Source organism: Onychomys torridus, chromosome 18 (assembly GCF_903995425.1).
Source record: "Onychomys torridus chromosome 18, mOncTor1.1, whole genome shotgun sequence".
In the NCBI taxonomy this organism is placed as follows: Eukaryota; Metazoa; Chordata; class Mammalia; order Rodentia; family Cricetidae; genus Onychomys; species Onychomys torridus.
The window spans coordinates 13,183,301-13,200,966 of record NC_050460.1 but is presented as its reverse complement, the minus strand read 5'-3'; the positions used below and the strand labels follow the sequence as shown (position 1 = coordinate 13,200,966).

At 40.7% G+C, this 17,666-nt stretch overlaps 1 protein-coding gene and 1 pseudogene across 1 annotated transcript; both read right to left on the bottom strand.

Moving 5' to 3' along the window:
* Positions 1-512: 512 nt before the first annotated feature.
* Glyatl3 (glycine-N-acyltransferase like 3) lies at positions 513-10,110 on the bottom strand. The gene is made up of 5 exons (XM_036167111.1): positions 10,033-10,110; positions 9,008-9,115; positions 7,024-7,150; positions 5,778-5,910; positions 513-939 (listed from the first exon to the last, which is right to left on the bottom strand). The coding sequence occupies exons 1-5, from the start codon at positions 10,108-10,110 to the stop codon at positions 513-515; spliced, it is 873 nt and encodes a 290-aa protein (XP_036023004.1).
* A 2,727-nt stretch (positions 10,111-12,837) lies between these two features.
* LOC118570120 lies at positions 12,838-13,012 on the bottom strand (annotated as a pseudogene).
* Positions 13,013-17,666: the final 4,654 nt, after the last annotated feature.

The following is a 17,666-nucleotide window of genomic DNA, read 5'->3' as shown; positions in this document are numbered from 1 at the left end:
GTGAGAACCACTACCCACAAACACTCCCAGGGAAGTACTATAGCTTAACTGTCTGCACCAGCAGTCAGTCATTGAACGGGAAAATGGCAGGTCCCCTACCAAGAGCTTAGACAGGTTGGTCAGAGATCCAGCTGGGACCAAGAGGATTTTACAGCAGGAGGGGTTTGTGTGGTTGGAGACTGTGGAGAAGGCGGCCTATGGCCCCAAATTAAATCACTCTTTCTCATGCAGGCGTTTCTAACATAGGTCAGGAATGGCTGGCTTTAGAGACTTCTTCCCTGTGGCGGGTCCTAACACACACCCTTTATTCTGAGACACACCTACTGGGACCCCAGCCCCCAGAGTTCTTGATGGTGGAAATCTAAGACAGAAAGTTTCTCAGGGTGATCTTGCATACTTTTTTCAGGCCCCTTTCAATGACATGCTTCTCTTGGTTTAATTCACACTTCATTGGTAGCTAAAAGGGGGTATATGCTCAGAGAAAGTGTAACATTCTTGGGAGTTTCTCTGACCTAAAGGTGAACTTGCCTAGAGAAAGACGCAGGGGTGAGAATAAGCCTGTGGAAACGACAAGGCAAGAACTCAGCATGGACACTCTTTAGGAGGTTTATAGAGGCCACGTTGTCGTCCAGAACGTTTCCCTGGGAGGGGAATCCACGGCTTTGCAACTTTCTGGCCAGTGTGAGGGCCACCAGTCGGCTGTAACCTTTCCTACGATGATCAGGTAGGGTGTAGCCATGACACATGGTGGCAAACTGGTCTGTGATACCCCAGGACACTGGGTTTCCCTTCTCATCACGCACACACACACTGGGAAAGCAGTCGATGAGTTTGGCAATGTATCGGAGACACTGCTGGTTGCCACCACGTGACCAAGTCCGGTTAAGGAGATCAGCATCTGAGACACTTAGGTAGGTCAGTCTCGGGGAAGGCCCAGTTCTAGAAAAAATAAATAAATAAATATGTAGTGGGTAGCCATTCCAGCCTTGGCCTGGGAGTTCCAACCCCCATTGAGGCTTCCGTAAAGGTCACACCCACAAAGCGGGGCTGAAGGAGGAAGCTAAAGACCCAGGATCTAGAGGAGAGGTCTCTCTTGGCTCTGGGACCCTGGACGCTGGAGGTAGACTGAACAGAGTTCTCCAGAGAACACCGCCAGAGACTGCGCCATACCTTTGCCAGACCCTGTTACCTATCCCTTCATTTGTAAGTTACCCCACAGAATAAACCTCCCTTTTAACTATGTGGAGTGGCCTTAATAATTTCACCAATAGAAATGGGCCCTCGGAGTCACGTGACTATCAGTAGCTACCCTTTCATAGGAATTTAAAATGAGAAATCATCTCTGAGACTATGTCTGGCTTTTTCAAGAATTTAAAACTTAAATACGTCTCACTTGAAAGATGAAACATGCATGCTCAATTTAGTTTTTTGGTTTTTTTGTTTGTTTGTTTTGGTTTTTCAGGACAAGGTTTCTCTGTTGTAGCTTTGCTCCTTTCCTGGAACTCACTTTGTAGACCAGGCAGGCCTCGAACTCACAGAGATCTGCCTGTCTCTGCCTCCCGAGTGCTGGGATTAAAGGCGTGAGCCACCACCGCCCGGTTTCCCATTTGTTTTGGACTGCAGTGTGGTGGAGGCGGCTGCTGCTGCATCTCCATCTCCACTCTCTGGGGGAGGAAGTACAATTTAATTTAGGTTTGGATTGTTTATGTACTCACACAGATTTTTTTTTTTTTTTTCGAGACAGGGTTTCTCACACAGATTCTTATGGTTCAGCCAGTATCAGCAGGCTGGAATCACTCCCAAAGGAAGCAGACACCTAGCTGATGCCAATCATGTGATTCTCTAGTTTGCTCTAACATGTGTGTCCACCTGTATGGGTGGAGTATTGGAATCTCTTTTGATTTTGAGTGCTGCCAGACTCTTGAATCATTCCTTTTACAAATAAGTGAGGCTACAGTTAACACATACATCTATGTTTATTTACCTATTATTATTGTTGTGTTACTATTAATTTTACCCAGAATTGCCCTTAAAGGATGTTTGTGAAGTCTTAGGCAGTCCAAATTGTTTTGAGCCCTAATATTTTGGGACTAAATTGTATTCTAGCATTCAGGCTCCTTCTGCTTTTGCATAGCCATTGCTAGAAAATGAATACAATTTGCTATGCATATGCACATACTCTGGAAGAATTAGCTTTGACTGGTTTTCCCCCTGCTGCTCCTCTCTAGACTGAATATTCTCAATTTTTCACTGGCCAACTTTTGCAGGACACTAGCTTTTATTTATTTTAATTGTATAATAGAAGTGTCTAGTAATTTTATATGTAAAAACCCTGATGTCAAGATAAAGTTCCTGGTACATATTAAGAACTGAAACAAGGGGCTGGCTGGGCTTGAGAGATGGTTCAGTGGTTAAGAACACTGGCTGCTTTTCCGGAGGACCTGAGTTCAATTCCTAGTACCCACGTGCTGGCTCACAGCCATCTATAAGGAGATCTGATACCCTCTTATGGCATGCAGGCACACACAGAGACAGAGAACTCATACACATAAATAAATTGATCTTATGAAATGAAAAGAACTGAAACAGATTATAACCTATGTGCCTTGGAAGCCTTGGAATTTGGTTGCATTGTGAATTTGTGAATACTACTTAACCCATTGATTAGTAAAGACTCATATTGTAGCCCTGTTGTGGTTGTAAAAATGTATCTAATTCTGCCTTTCACTTTTCTTAGTGGCCATCAGCTGTAGCCTTGGCCAATCTTCTATTCAGGGGGTGAAGAGGGGAAACTGACTGACAAGTGCAACTTTGAAAGTATACTTCAAAGAAAGGGCAGACAACTTCAAGCACAAATATTGCTACAATCAGAAACATTGCCAAGGCAAGAACTTCAGGCACAGTGTATCACATGTTTGTACCGGAAAGACCAAGTATTTGGAGTACGGTCAAGAGTTTGAGTATGGCTTTGGGTTTAAAGACAAACTGTCACTATGTGGGATCACCAGACTTTTGAATGGACAGGGACATTCTGAATAAGATACAGAAGTATGGTGGAGATTGCAAAAGGAGGATTACTTCCAGAAGAGATTCCAGGAGGCAGCTATACTCTCGATTATACCACCAACACTCCATGGAAAAGGGCTGTGTACGGCAAAAGAAACAAGCCAATGAAGGGAACCCCTGAAGAATGGTGAAAGCACTGGAAAATTATACTTGTGGTAGGTGTCTAATATCCAGAATGCGCAGAATGAGTGAAACCCAATGGGGATAAAACCAAATAACCCAATTTAGAAACAACCAACGGGATTACAGAGACATTTTAAAAATAAGATACACAAATGGCCAAGAGGTATATGAAAAAACTCCAAACAAACCCTCTCTGAAACATCACCTCCCTGCAGTTAGAATGGTTCCTGTCCAGAAGTCAAAAGACAACAAGGGGTAGTGAAGAGGGAAAAGAAAACTTTATACAGCACTGAGAGGAAGGTAAATTAGTACAGCTATGAAGGAAAACAGTGTGGAGATACTTCAATGAATTAAAATCACAATTGCAATATGATCAAGACACCCTGTTCCTGAGAATGTACCCCAAAGTAGTAAAACTAGTCCCTGTTGACTGCAGCATGTTAGACAATAAGCAAGACACAGATTTGTGTTCAGCAGGCATGAACAAGGTGATATGTACACAGTGAAATAGTATTAATCCTTAAAAAGAAGACTTAATCATATCATCTGCAAAAACATGGATGAGACTGTTATTATATTAATCAAAACAAGTCAAGTGCAGAAAGACAAAACCATGTGATCTCACATACATGCAATCTCTAGAAAGCAGAGACTAAATAGTGGCTAGCCTATTCTAGGGAAAGCAAGTGGGGTCGGGGAATCTTTGTCTTACTCAGGAGTTGGGGCACACACCTTTATTCACAGCACTTGGGAGGCAGAGGCAGGTAGATCTCTGAGTTTGAGAGCAGCCTGGTCTATACAGAGTTCAGGACAGCCAGGGTGGCACAAAGAATCCCTCTGTTGAACCCCCATGACCACTAAAAAACAACACAAAACTTCTCTTTTAGATGTTTATCTTAAAGGTGTTAGGATTAAGGATAAAGTGTGTGGCATTTTATTTCAGTTAATTGAGTAGGAGTACAGTATTCATAGGGGATAGTTGTCAGGATGTATGTGAAAGTTGACCCCTGTGCTGGGTGAAGGTGTTCTCCTTTCAGTGTTTGTGTGTGCTCAAAGTTTCCATACTGTGAAAGCATGAAAGAAAGTCCTAGTGATTTCCTGAAATTTAAAGGTTAGTTTGTGCTTACCAGGTCCTCTAACACCTACCAAAGGAGCACAGAAGCTAACATGAATAGAGGTGGGCACCTTTTAATCAACCTTGTTTCTTAAAAAAAAAAAAAAATCACTTGAAAAAAGACACTACTCCCTAATTCTTTTAATGTACGTAACTTAAAAATAAAGTGTGTGTGTGTGTGTGTGTGTGTGTGCATGTCAACATGAGGTATCTTCTTCAATTGTTTTCCACTCTGTCTTTTGGGACACAGTCTTTCACTGAACCAGAGCTGACTATTACAGCTAGATTGAATGGTCAGCAAGCATCAGAGAGGCTCTTATTTGCCCAGAGCAACAGGTGCTTGCTGCCACAACTAACTTTTTTTGTTTGTTTGTTTGTTGATTTTTTGTTTTGTTTTGTTTTTTTTCTGAGACAGGGTTTCTCTGTAGCTTTGGAGCCTGTCCTGGACTAGCTCTGTAGACCAGGCTGGCCTTGAACTCACAGAGATTCACCTGTCTCTGCCTCCCGAGTGCTGGGATTACAGGCATGGGGCACCACCGCCCGGCTTACAACTAACGTTTAAGTGGGTGCTGGGACTTCTATCTTAGGTATTTGTGCTTGTGTTAAAGGCACTTTACCTGAGTGAGACATCTGTCCCTCTAGCTCCTAGACCCCAATTCTGAGAAGAGATTGAGATCCAGGAAGGATAAGCAGAAGAGAAGATGCTCACAACGCAAGGCCTCCAAATAAGAGAGGAGAGGCAATGCAAACACACACTGACAAGTGTTTTCAAGGACCACCTTCTCAAGCTGAACTTCCTGTGATCAGTAGCTGGCCTCCGAACTCACTTGTGTGTTTAATTTCAACTCTGTTAGAAATGGAATCATTGGTGGTTCTACTTGAAAGGACAGAGAGAAAAGGAGAGGGATATATTTAAATCGTTTAGTTCCTTGTCCTTAAAATCTCAAGATAAGGGTTGGGGATTTAGCTCAGTGGTAGAGCACTTGCCCAGCAAGAACAAGGCCCTGGGTTCAATCCTCAGCTCAAAAAAAAAAAAAAAAAAAAAAAAAAAAAACCTCAACATAAATCAGTAATACACCTCTAGCTTTAAACAACAGAATCCTCACCAACTTTGGACTCAGACCACATGGATTATTTAGAATTATATCATGAAGAATGAAGAATGGAACCAGAAACGGCTTTTCTATATATACTATGAAAATGCAGGTTTCATGAGCTCAATGACTATAGACAAAGACCCTGATTTGATTTTCAGAGAAATAATAAGCAGTGAAGCACAGGAAAGAGAAAAGAGTATACATAAACACACACACACACACACACACACACACACACACACACATTCCTTAGCCCAATGGCCCATTTCAGAAAGTCTAACTATTCTTTTATGATAATAAATATTCCAACATTAAGGTTGGGACTTGCACAAGAGTAAATCCAGTCCAGCTCCAAACGTAGAACTTATTTTACATACAGGAAACCGTGGTCTGGCACAGATGAAACAGGAGAAAAATGGACAGCCTTGAAGGAAGTCAGCTTTATATCCAAATCCAACCCCTTTGCATTGGCAACGGCTTTGGAAATAGCATATATTTCACTTTGCAGCCCTGGATAACGACAGACACAAAACCACCATGTCATCAGTACCACTGTTTGATGTCATAACCATGATAGAGTTAGTTATATATGTATTACCACAGAAACCCTCTAACTGATCTATAAAATCAAATCATATTGTCGTGACCAGTCATGCTCTTCCATTTCTGCTGAAAATACCTCAAGGGAATTTGCAACTTCTTACTCAAAGTTTTATTTGTTAATCTTCTTAATGCCTCAGATTAAATTTCTTGAAGAGTATATTGTCCCTTTTTTATAAATTAAAGACCAAGTGTTAATAAGAGTTTAGATTTCTTTAGTATGGTTAGGTATGATGGTTAGCGTCAACTTGACAACACAGAATCACTTGGGAAGAGAGTCTCACTAAGGATTGACTATCTTGGGGTTAGTCTGTGGGCAGGTCTGTGCATTATTGTCTTAATAAGTTAACTGATGTGGGGAGAACCAGTCCTCTGTGGCTGGCACCATTCAGCAGGCATCGGGCCTGAACTGTTTAAGTGTAGAGAAATCAAATACAAGCAGCTAAGTAAGTGAGCAAGTATGTGCATACACTCGTTTCTCTGTGCTTGACTATGGATGTAATGTTGGAAGTTTGTGCCTTGACTTTTCCCCAGGGATGCATGATGACCTGGAGCTGTAAGCTGAAATAAACTCCTTTCTCCCTTAAATTACGTTTGTCATGGTATTTTATCATCCACAGGAATGAGACTAGAACACAAGGGAACTTTGAAGTTTCTTGTCCATTTCCACAACGTCCATTATGGTATTCTAGGTACAGCCTGGGGTTGGAAGGTTGAGCTCAGTGAACCTACCCAGATCCCGCTCATTTCTCACAGTCTTGCTACATTCTTTATACCCCTTTGTTTGGTATTTATTCAGCAGTGTTCTGGGCACCATCTCTCCCACTCCAGTACACAAATACAGGGTTTGGTCTCTGTTGTTAATAGAATTACACTTCTCTCCAAGTCCCCCATTGTAGGAATTTGATCTGTTCAACCAATAACCTTTGGGCTATCTGTCCCAATGGGTGTGGCCCTTGCTGGGTACATGACCAGTTAAAACTGAGGGTGGGTATATAATATATACTTTGAACTTGACCTTACCTTGTATTTGAAAAACTTGGTCCCAGTTAATAACATCACGATCTTCTAATAGCTGCTGGTAAGCTCTGACATCTTTGTAGAACACAGCATATGCATTAGTGTAATGGTCAAGGTTATCTGTCTCAGCCTAGGGCAGAAAACATAGTCATAAATATAACATGAAAGCATTATCTTCTTGGTAATCCATATCCTAGAAAGATTAGCTATGATTACTATCTAGCTAATTTTCTATTGTTCAAATTAGTTACCTAGAAAGAGAGGAACAAGAATGCAGCTAATATACTATGGTGAGGAAAATGGAGATCCTGTGATTTTTTTTTCCCTTGATTCTTTTTTCCCAGAACTAAGAAAGTTTTAAGATCTTTCAGACTTTCTAGGATTTAATTTATAAAAATAGAAATTGTAGTGGCCAGCAACTGCAATCTCAGCTGGGGGGTTGTTGGGAGAGGCTGAGGCAGGAGAATTGCTTGATTCTAAGAGGCCAGCTGGGGACTAGAGAAAGACACCTCAAAACAAAGGCAACAACAGCAGCAAAAGATAAGAAGAAGTTTGCTACAAATGTAGCTCGGCAGCTGGCCAGTGTAGGCCAGGTCTAGTTTGCCTTCTGTTGCTATGAGAAAATGACTCTGACCAAAAGCCTTGGGGTGGGGTATTTGGCCTACACTTCCTGGTCACAGTCCTTCGCTGAGGGAAGTCAGGTAGCAACTGAAGAAGGTATCTTGGAGGAATGCTTCTTCCTGGCTCTTGTTCAGCCAGCTTTCTTATATAGCCAGAGTCTCTGACACTGAAAGCTGCACCCCACCACCATGTCAATCATAACAGACATGGCAACACGCCAGTGGAAACTGAACAGTGCCTCAGTTGAGACTGCCTCAGATGACTCTAGAACTCATCACCTTAACAGCTGATGCTAATCAGGACACCTGGCTTTAACCACTAGCTACAGACAGACAGACACACACACACACACACACACACACACACACACACACACACACACACACACACACACACACACACTACAGAGAAGGTAAAACCCAGTGAGTAGAAGGTAAGAATGACAGTCCTCACAGTCTTCCTTCTGCAGAGGGCAGATCATCTTGGATCACTAGAGGTTCTCTTTGCACTCAGGGGGAGAATGAGGTCATTGGTCTCATTGTGCTGGCTTCCTTCAATTTTCTCAATTTTTCTTTTTTCAAATTCCCAAATTCATCAGTCCTAAGAAATACCCTACTAGTGAAGGAGCTAGTATGTTCATATTGTGTGCTTCATCTTGTGGTGGTATTGTGTTCCCCAAAATACTGTGCACCCTAATAAACTTATCTGGGGTCAGAGAACAGAACAGCCACTAGATACAGAGCTAAAAAATGGTGGAACTCACACCTTTAATCCTAGCATTCCAGAGGCAGAAATCTGCCTGGATCTCTGTGAATTCAAGGCCACACTGGAAATAACCAGGCATGGTGACACACGCCCTTAATCCCAGGAAGTGATGGCAGAAAGCAGAAAGGTATATAAGGTGTGAGGACCAGGAACTAGAGCCTAGTTAAGCTTTCAGGCTTTCGAGAAGCAGTTCAGCTGAGATCCATTTGGATGAGGACTCAGAGGCTTCCAGCCTGAGGAAACAGGATTAGCTGAGGAACTGGCAAGGTGAAGTAGCTGTGGCTTGTTCTGCTTCTCTAATCTTCCAGCGTTCACCCCAATACCTGGCTTTGGATTTTTCTTTATTAATAAGAACTTTTAAGATCCATGCTACATCATCTTCTAGAGATTGTAAGTCACTAAAGGAACACTTGCTGGCTAGCATTCTTCCATATGCCTGAGACTCCAAAGGCGTCAACCACAAACGGTTGATGAACTGCATACCATGTGAAGATAATGTGTGCTATTACAATAGTCATCCTGCTCCCTTTATCTAACCCGCTCTTTCCAGTTGGTGCTGATTTAACTTTTAATGTTTCTTACTTGCTTTTTAGCACTGTACCTCTCTCTGTCTCCTGGTGATGACAGCTTTGAAGTCCGGCCATGAGTCCAACACTACTTCCTTTTGAAAGGGGTTTCCACGATTTATGTTCATCACTGCTCCATAAACCTGAGACAAGATAATCACAGCACTAGCTATTCCAATTGCATCACCTTCTTCCTCTCTACTCTAAAATCACAGCCCCGAGAGAGGAGTTACAGATATATTCACACACATATACACAACACAGGTTTCTTTAGAGTCATCATTTCAAAGATGTTCATGGAAACTGATTAAAAAGTCTGTTAAATCCTGATACCCTATAATCCTGAAGAAGCTGAGAAAATGCCTGGTGACTGAGCACCAGTTAATATGAGGGTACTATGAGGAGCTGTTCTGTATCTTTCCCAACTTTTTCCTTCATGAGGAAAAATGTCTGTCCTAAAAACATCATGTACACCCAGAATTAATGAAAGTTGCAGCATGGCAAAGATTGTGGTGCTAATATTAATAATATTTTCATCATCATCATCAAACAGGAAACACCTAAATGTCCATCAACCCAAAGCCAACTTCCATGCTCCCCGCAGCTCCATTTTCCCGTTTATCAGAATATTTGACTTCTGACATCTTTTACACTGTCACACAGTGATCAGCAGGCCCCTTGGATTTTAGATCAGAAGCTTGAGTAGCAAACCTGCAACTAAACTTCAGTCTTCAAGCATATTCTTACCTTCAATTCCATAAAATTCACCATCATCTATCATTTAAAACAGGTTTCTTCTGAAATAACATGGTCTATCATTTAAAACAGGTTACTTCTGAAATAACATGGTCTATCATTTAAAACAGGTTTCTTCTGAAATAACATGGTCTAGCTTGCCCAAATTCCCCAAAGGAGTCCTCCAGAGCAACAGGAGGATGACAGGAACAGATTGGGACACCACTAATGTGTTCATCAGAGAAGAGCAGGAACAGCCACACATCTGACATTATCTCCTAAATTAGTACAATAGAGAAACTTAGTATGATTAGGCTTACACTACCTTGAGTGATTCAGGAAAGTGGCTCTTCAACATTTTCTCCAGTATAAGTAATTTGGTGGAGCAGTTTAGCACCAACATCGTCTCCAAAGTTATGCACTTCCGCACCTAACTAGAAACTTGAAGATAGACATTTAATTTCTGCCTATTAACACTGGATGCTACTGGGAATATGCTATTTTCTTTTGGTCGAACACTGACGCTTCCTTTGAAGAGGATGGAAATGGAAGGTGGGGAGGCCACAGGGTAGGTAAACCAGTGAATATGTGGAAACAGAGATCACTAGACCTAATCCTTTATAGAGGGGGCTACACAGCCACTGTATTGTGATCATCCCCAGCAGGGAACTTGTAAGAGCTGGACTTCTACCTTTAAATGTGTTCTGTTTCAGTTAGTCTCAAATAGCTTGTTGGCAGCAAGAAGGGAGGGCCTTCCCATTTATCATTTTCCTTACGATCACCTGCTGTGTAAGGTGTATGTGATAAAAGAGAAATACAGACACCTGTGGACCAATGAATACAGGGAGGAAAGAGAAATAACTAGGTTTGACTCATGGAGCCAAATAAAAACGCCAACTCCTTTAGAGACAATGGTCTCCCTGGCTCTGGAGGCCTCTCTGCTGTTGGAGGACTGTAATGCTTGTCAACAAATGTCGCTTTTGGCTTGTCCTGAACTCTTTCCTACCTCTCAACTGAAGGATTAAATGAAACCACCTGCTAGCTGTATCATCCCCTAAATGCTGAGAAATATTTTTTTGAACATAGGTAAATATATATCTATACACATCTATATAGATATATATAACAAATAAGTTGAAATCAAAATTCAGGCAAATGGAAAAAATTATAAAGGGAATAGAGCCAAGAGACAGTTTAGTCTATAAACACAGACTATAGTCCAGCAGATAGAATCTTATTTCTAGATTCCATATGTGATAACCGGCTGCCTTCTACCTAAGATTTATTTGTAACTGATGAATCAATCCTGGCAATGTTGTGGCAGTTATCTGTAGATGTTCAAAAAACAATAAAAAAAAAAAAAAAAACCAAAACTGTCTCTTGACACACATTTTCAGTGAAGTTCAATGGAGAACTTTGTTGTCTTATTTCACTTCTTATGATGTAAACAATAGTCACTATTTCCTGCTCCTTTTATTTCCTTAAATAAAAATATCTTTTGTTAGTAATTTCCTGTTTAAAGTGTGTGGGTAAGCAATGGGTCAGTGCTTGGCCCTAAAAGGGACAGCTTTATCACTCTCTCTAAGGCTCAGGGAGTATAGAAGAGAGGTAGGAAGAAAGGGCCAGAGGGTCGGAGGTGTGTAGCAAAAGATGTTTCCTTAACATGACATGACTGTTGCACTTGTGGACTCACTGTGGTTGTGGATTTCTCTATAAGATTAGACCTGTTAACATGTCATCATGGATGGGGAGGGAGAGGCTCCTCATCTCTGTGATTGACTGTTGGCAATTAACAGGTCTTAAAGAAGGGTATGCCATTTTCTTCAGTAGTGAAGCCATTGATGAGTGGTTCTTGGTCCAATGAGTAACCTCCTACCCGTGTTCAAAGGAAAGGAACTCTAATCAAATGCAGTGGGCTTACACAGAAGGAAGACATGGTGGGAAGGTTCGTTAGGAACGGGGATAAGAGAGGGAGGAATGGCAGGCAGCAGGGGTAACAGGAAATAAAGCTCACGCCATAAATATGCAAAACTGTCAAACAATTAAAAAATGTAAAAATGGCTCCTAGGCATAGTGCATAACCACAGCTTAGATATTCCCAAGTGCAGGGAGGCTTTGGTATCTTGCAGGAAAACATGTTAAGTAAGCATTGTTCCAGCATGAGTTTTAGTGTTACTGACCAGTTCGATGAGCCAATCAGCAATACATACCGAATTAAACCATGTCTTTAAACAAAAAGAAAATACAAAGGTTATGTACTGTGAAGGAAAACAGTTTTGTAGGAACCTAGCTCAGTTTCCCTAGGAGCAATGTTTCAGTATCAACTAGATCAGTGTAGCACATGATGTTAGAGACTGAAACCCCCCACAATGAGAAATGACAGGCTGGGAGCTCACATTTGACATTAAACCCTCCCAGCAGCTAACACCAGAGAAAGAAACATGATTAGGTGCTGCTTTGGCAGTCTGTAAAGTTATTCCATGTCCTTTTCTTGGCATTCGCTTCGTTTTGCCTGTCTGCCATGTCTACACTGCAGTCCAGTTTCCTACATTCAAAGCCTCCCTGGATCATTCTCCTTTCTAGGCTTAGCTCTTGCCAACAAATTACTCAGGTGAAAAAAATTAAAACCATACACTTACAGGGCCTTCCACACATGATACTAATTTTAACACACAAGATGTGAAAATGCCTGTTCAATAAACAGTGACGAATTTCATAATATGAATATACGAATTCATAAAACAGAATATGGAAATTCCCATAGGTGGAGAAATATATATATAGTGTTAAAGTAACCAGACTGTCATATCCTTCCCACTTCACTTACAGGTCCTTAATAATCAGAATAGAATGTCTTCTAGAACTGGAAAGTAAAGGTTTATAACCCATTGATGTAAACTTCTATCAATAGGCACACACACAAAATCTTGCCAAGGAAAATAAAGGTTTCAAGTTTTAAGAACTCAAGTTTCTACAGGGACATTGTTTATCAACAAAGGAAAAGTACTTGGAAAATTTTATTGACTAATCATACAATGGAAGCATGAGTCTCTCTTGGAAAATGATTTTTATAAATAAGTAAACAATTTGTTTTCATAGTGGTACACATTTTTTTTTTTAAATTTTTAGAGGAGAGCTCATATGAACATAGGCTCCCGCTACCATAAATTATGCAATCCTGTTTCCCAAATTTGTAGAAATTGCAGGGGTAAGTACATGCTAGGTATGATGAAAGAACCTTTGAGTCTTACCCCAGGAAAACTACCTACTTTATTATGTATGGTATCTCTGCTGCCTGCCAGTAAGCTGTTAAATTGTATTTAAATTGCAATTATTAATTTAAAAAAGCTTTTTACTTTTCTAGGGCTACTTTATCAAAAGTACTACAATCTGAGTCATCTAACACAAAAGAAGTTTACTGTTCCACAGCTCTGGAGGCTAGCTAGTGAGGAAAGGGTTTGGATAGGCATGCTGTTGCTCTAGGCAAGAGTCCTTCGCCCTTCCAGCCTCTGGAAGCTGCTGACAGCAGACTCCAGTGCACAGAACTGTGTCTAGGGAAGCTCCTTTTTGAAGAGAAGAGTAATAAATACACGGCCTCCGACGAAATGTCAATTTTAAGGCTACTATTTGAGGAATTCATAGTTGTTTTCGGGGGCAGCAGATTTGCATGTTTTAAAACCATTTTCCTTTAGCTGTGAATCTTTGAATGCAGTTCTGATTTCTGATTCTGATCTAAATACCATGTAACAGGAAAAAAACCAAAACCAAAACCAAAAAACAAAAACAAACAAAACACCAACACACACACACACACCCCTCACACCAAAAAGCACCTCGTCAATTAGGTCCACAATTCCTGTTTTTTCTCTGTATGTGGCACTTTAGACTATAGGGGAAATGAATCGAAATTAGGGTCAAATATAAGACCGTTGTCATTTCTTTTTAAACAAGGAAAGTTTCTTTGGAGGACCTGTAATCCATTGCTCGTAATTACCACATATTAAAGGACGTTTTGGTTCAGATGATGTATCTTTTGTTACTCAAGTGATAATCACACCACAGAGCAGTTTAAGACTTTGTAATGCTTATTTTCCCACCAAAATATAAAGAGAGAAATGAAACCACACCAAAGTATTCTTTCCTGTAAATCTCATAACGTATCCTATCTAGCTAAGGTGGATTTTATCTTTTCTGTTTCTCTCCTTCCTTCCTAATGATAGACTGATCACTTGGAGAGTGTTATTTTCATAACATACCTTGCTGTTGAGCGTTCAGTCACAAACAGGTATTTTAGCTGCGTCCATGCAGAGCTGCTTCTGTGTGAATGGTAAACCTAGACGTCTGGGCTACTTTTCTCTTTAAGCCTTAGTGAAAAGAGGAGGGAGAGTGGCCCTACCTGGAGAAGGGGTGGGGTTTATGCAGGGCCTAGTAACAGTCATCTCAAAAACAGCACAGGTATTTCTCAACCCCATCTAGTCTTGTAGTGTGAAATTCAACATGAATCTTGAGTAGGAGATTGCTAGTTAGATACAATTTATACACGCAGCCTACCTATTTATTAGAATTCTATGTGGGGGGTGTTGGGGAGGAAATAGGAACAGAAGCCAGGCAAAGGAAGTACAATCGGAGAATGTGTTTGTACCGACTTCTCACATGTTTTTGAAATTGTTTTCAAGAAAATGATTTTGTTGCCCTAAACTTTCAAAGCTAAAAAAACCTCAGAAAAGGGTATTTGTGGAACTGAGAGTCATTTTGAGAATTTTAATTCCTTCACCACATCCTTTTAAATGAAAAGTCAGGTTTTGAATTTCCACTACCAAGTGGGCACTTAACGAGCATCTCAGCACATGATGAACTCCGCGGGTCTTCAGATAATAAGCTGCAGAAATGTATCCCTGGCACACGGGAGTGCTTTCTTGAAGTGGTCATGAAGGAGGACACTGTTTACCATCTTAGTGGCTAAGACTAGGTAAGTTAGGATGTTCTTACTAAGACACTAGACTAAGGAGTAAAACGAGTAACCCAGCAATTGAAAACCTGCAATTTGAGAAATCATTCTGTCAGTTACCTTGTGCTAAAATTAAGGGTGTGAAGAGAGGGAAGTGGGATTATATGAGCAAGGTGGGTTAAGATCATCATGGGGAAATCTACCGAGACAACTGATCCAAGCTCATAGGAACTCACGAACTTCAGACCGACAGCTGTGGAACCTGCACAAGACTGGACCAGGTCCTCTGCATAGTGGAAGTAGTTATGTAGCTTGGTCTGTTTGAGGGGCCTCTGGCAGTGGGATCAGGATCTGTTCCTGGTGTGTGATCTGGCTTTCTGGAGCCCATTACCTATGATGGTACAACTTACACAGCCTTGATGCAGGAGGAAAGGGCTTGGACCTGCCTCAACTGAATGTACCAAGCTTTGCTGACTCCCCATGGGAGGCCTTTCCCCTTTTTCGGGGGGGTTTGAGGCTGGGGGGGAGTAACAGGAGGAGGGATGAGAGGGGGATCTGTGGTTGGTATGTAAAATGAATAATGTTTTTTTAAATAGAAAAGAACTAAGGGTGTTAGATACTGGCATGATGATAAAAACGTAAGGCACATACAAGCAATATAAGCTTTTTGTGGTCATGAGTTTTCTAAGTAGTTTTTAAAGAAATGATAAGAAATATAGAACGAGTTTGAGGCTAGCCTGGTCTACAGAGTTATGGGACAGCCAGGGCTACACAGAGAAACCCTGCCTCAGGGAAAATAAATATAACCTTAAAAAATGAACTGATACTATTATTGCAAGATAGAACCATTTGTGTGTAGAGCATCCAAGGGAATTTAAAGTTAGAGGTAAGGTTATTTATGGCCTTTGAGAGCTAAGTGTCTCCTGCAATGTAAGTGATAGCCTGTACAAGTGTTCCGAATAACATCAGAATGGTTGCTTCTGGCCTAAAGGAAACTAACAACGGCAAAGTGCACTTTCCAGAAAAACTGAATAGGTTCAAGATGATTATCCTACGGTATGGCCTTTATAGTATGGTGAGCACTCAACTCCAAACTTCAAGGAAAGAAAGTGTGTGTGTAAAATAAATGTAAAGGGGTTTCTCTCAGTAAACAGAAGTGATAAATATGTACTTAACTTATTATTTCCAGTTGTAGTCCAGGAAGTTTCTAGGAAGTCAAGGTTCAACTACATTGCCAATTTTCAAATTCTGTCACTGACTATTTGTGACCTTAAGACAGTTACTTAGCTTTCTGGTTCCTCAGCTTATCTGCTGATTTGATATAATAGTGAGTATGATGAGGTTTAATTCCCACTGGGTTGTTAAGAGATTAACTATTGGTATAGGGCAGGAATGTGCTCAGAGCATGGGTGCGCACACACACTGCCATGTCAGCCTCTAACACTGTAATTGTCACCAAGTCCCCTCTGTCATATTTGTCTCATTTGAAAAATGTGCATTAATTTTAAGAATTTCCTTGGGAATGAAAACAGTTGCAATTGGCCAAGACATACCTTTTCTATTGCTCTACACACAATTTCATTTAAAAATGAATTCTAGAAGTTTCATTGAATTTGGAAGACATCTTTCGTCTTTCTGTTTAATTTGAATGGAGTCGTGACATCTTTGTATCACTGCTACAGTCATTAACAGCTCTGTCACAGAGGTGATTTTAAAAAGGGAAGTGAGCTTAGCATGATGGTACATGCCTGTTAACTCCAGCCTTCTCTAACCAGAGCCAGAAGGATTGACACTAATTCCAGGCAAGCCTAGGCTATAAATTGAGGCTCTCTCTCTAAAAACTCCAAGAAGGCAAACTCCTAAGCCAAGGAAAAGTGGCCGTGTAGTGATTTAGAAGTACAGAAATGTAGGCTCTCACCTGTAGATAAGCTATCCCTCAACTGGGAAGCTTGAGTTTCTCTATTTGCTCTCCTTCTTTCCTTCTCTTTCCCAAAGCCCAGTATTTCTTGACAAGGAATGAAACATGAGAAGGCTTAGACACGCTTAGAAAAGACGCCAAGGTGGACAATCCAAACGCTAATTTTGACAGGTGCAAACTGCATATTTTTGGTAAACAGAGAATGAAAAGAAATGATATCCAACGAAATAAAGTAAATCCTTTAATTCGAGGTTCTACCGCAGGTGTTTCACATTAAACAGAGCTTAATTGTAGAAATGCCCAACAGAGCTGGGAGGGAATGGAGAGGCTTACATAAAGAATTTTGAATGACTGACATGACATGGAGGCTATAATTTACCTCTGTAGTGGTTTCCCAAAACAGTTGTACCAAGTTCCTGTTGTATGGCAGTTTATGCAACTTCTTTACCTGTTAGGTTAATTCAACAGTTTTCATTCTGAGTTCAAAATAATAAACATTCCCAACCTAATTGGTGAAAGCACCTATTTTGTGTCCACGTGATCATTTTAAGGTTGAGTATCTTTCAAACATTGCTTGACTTTAAAACTTTTCCCTTAGGAATTAATCCATTTTCTCTTGGCATTTAACTTATACCTATTTTGTGGTTCTTTATATATATATAAATATAAGTCTCTCTCTATATATAGACTTAGTTTAATATATACTGAATTCTCTAGTCTGTAAGACTCTAGTCTGTACTCCTGTCTGGCTTGGCTCTTAAATCCTTTTAAAAACCATCAGAGCTTCATGCAGCTATCTACTTTTCATTACAGCATTATCTTTGCTTGCTAGGACATGGCTGTTGCTACACTGACACCTGCTGTCCATTCATACCTTATTTATTTACTTAGCATCTATTTGCCCTTAAAGAATATCAGTCATGTATTTATCTGAAAACATTCACCGGAAGTATGTTAAAATAAAGCATTTCAAGAAAAACTATGTTTCTGATTGCCTGTTAGGTCCCATACAGTAGCATAGGTGTATGTTAAAGGCTACATAGCTCCAAAGCTAGGAGGTAGCATGATCAGTTCATCCTTGGCAATGAGCTGC

What these genes read in the sequence shown, in the direction of transcription:
- Glyatl3 (XM_036167111.1), bottom strand. Translation starts at nt 10,110, where the DNA reads ATGTTGGTGCTAAACTGCTCCACCAAATTACTTATACTGGAGAAAATG. An exon ending in CCAAGTTTTTCAAATACAAG is followed by an intron (nt 5,911 to 7,023) that starts GTAAGGTCAAGT and finishes GTCGTTATCCAG; the next exon opens with GGCTGCAAAGTGAAATATAT. An exon ending in GTGCCAGACCACGGTTTCCT is followed by an intron (nt 940 to 5,777) that starts GTATGTAAAATA and finishes TATTTTTTCTAG; the next exon opens with AACTGGGCCTTCCCCGAGAC.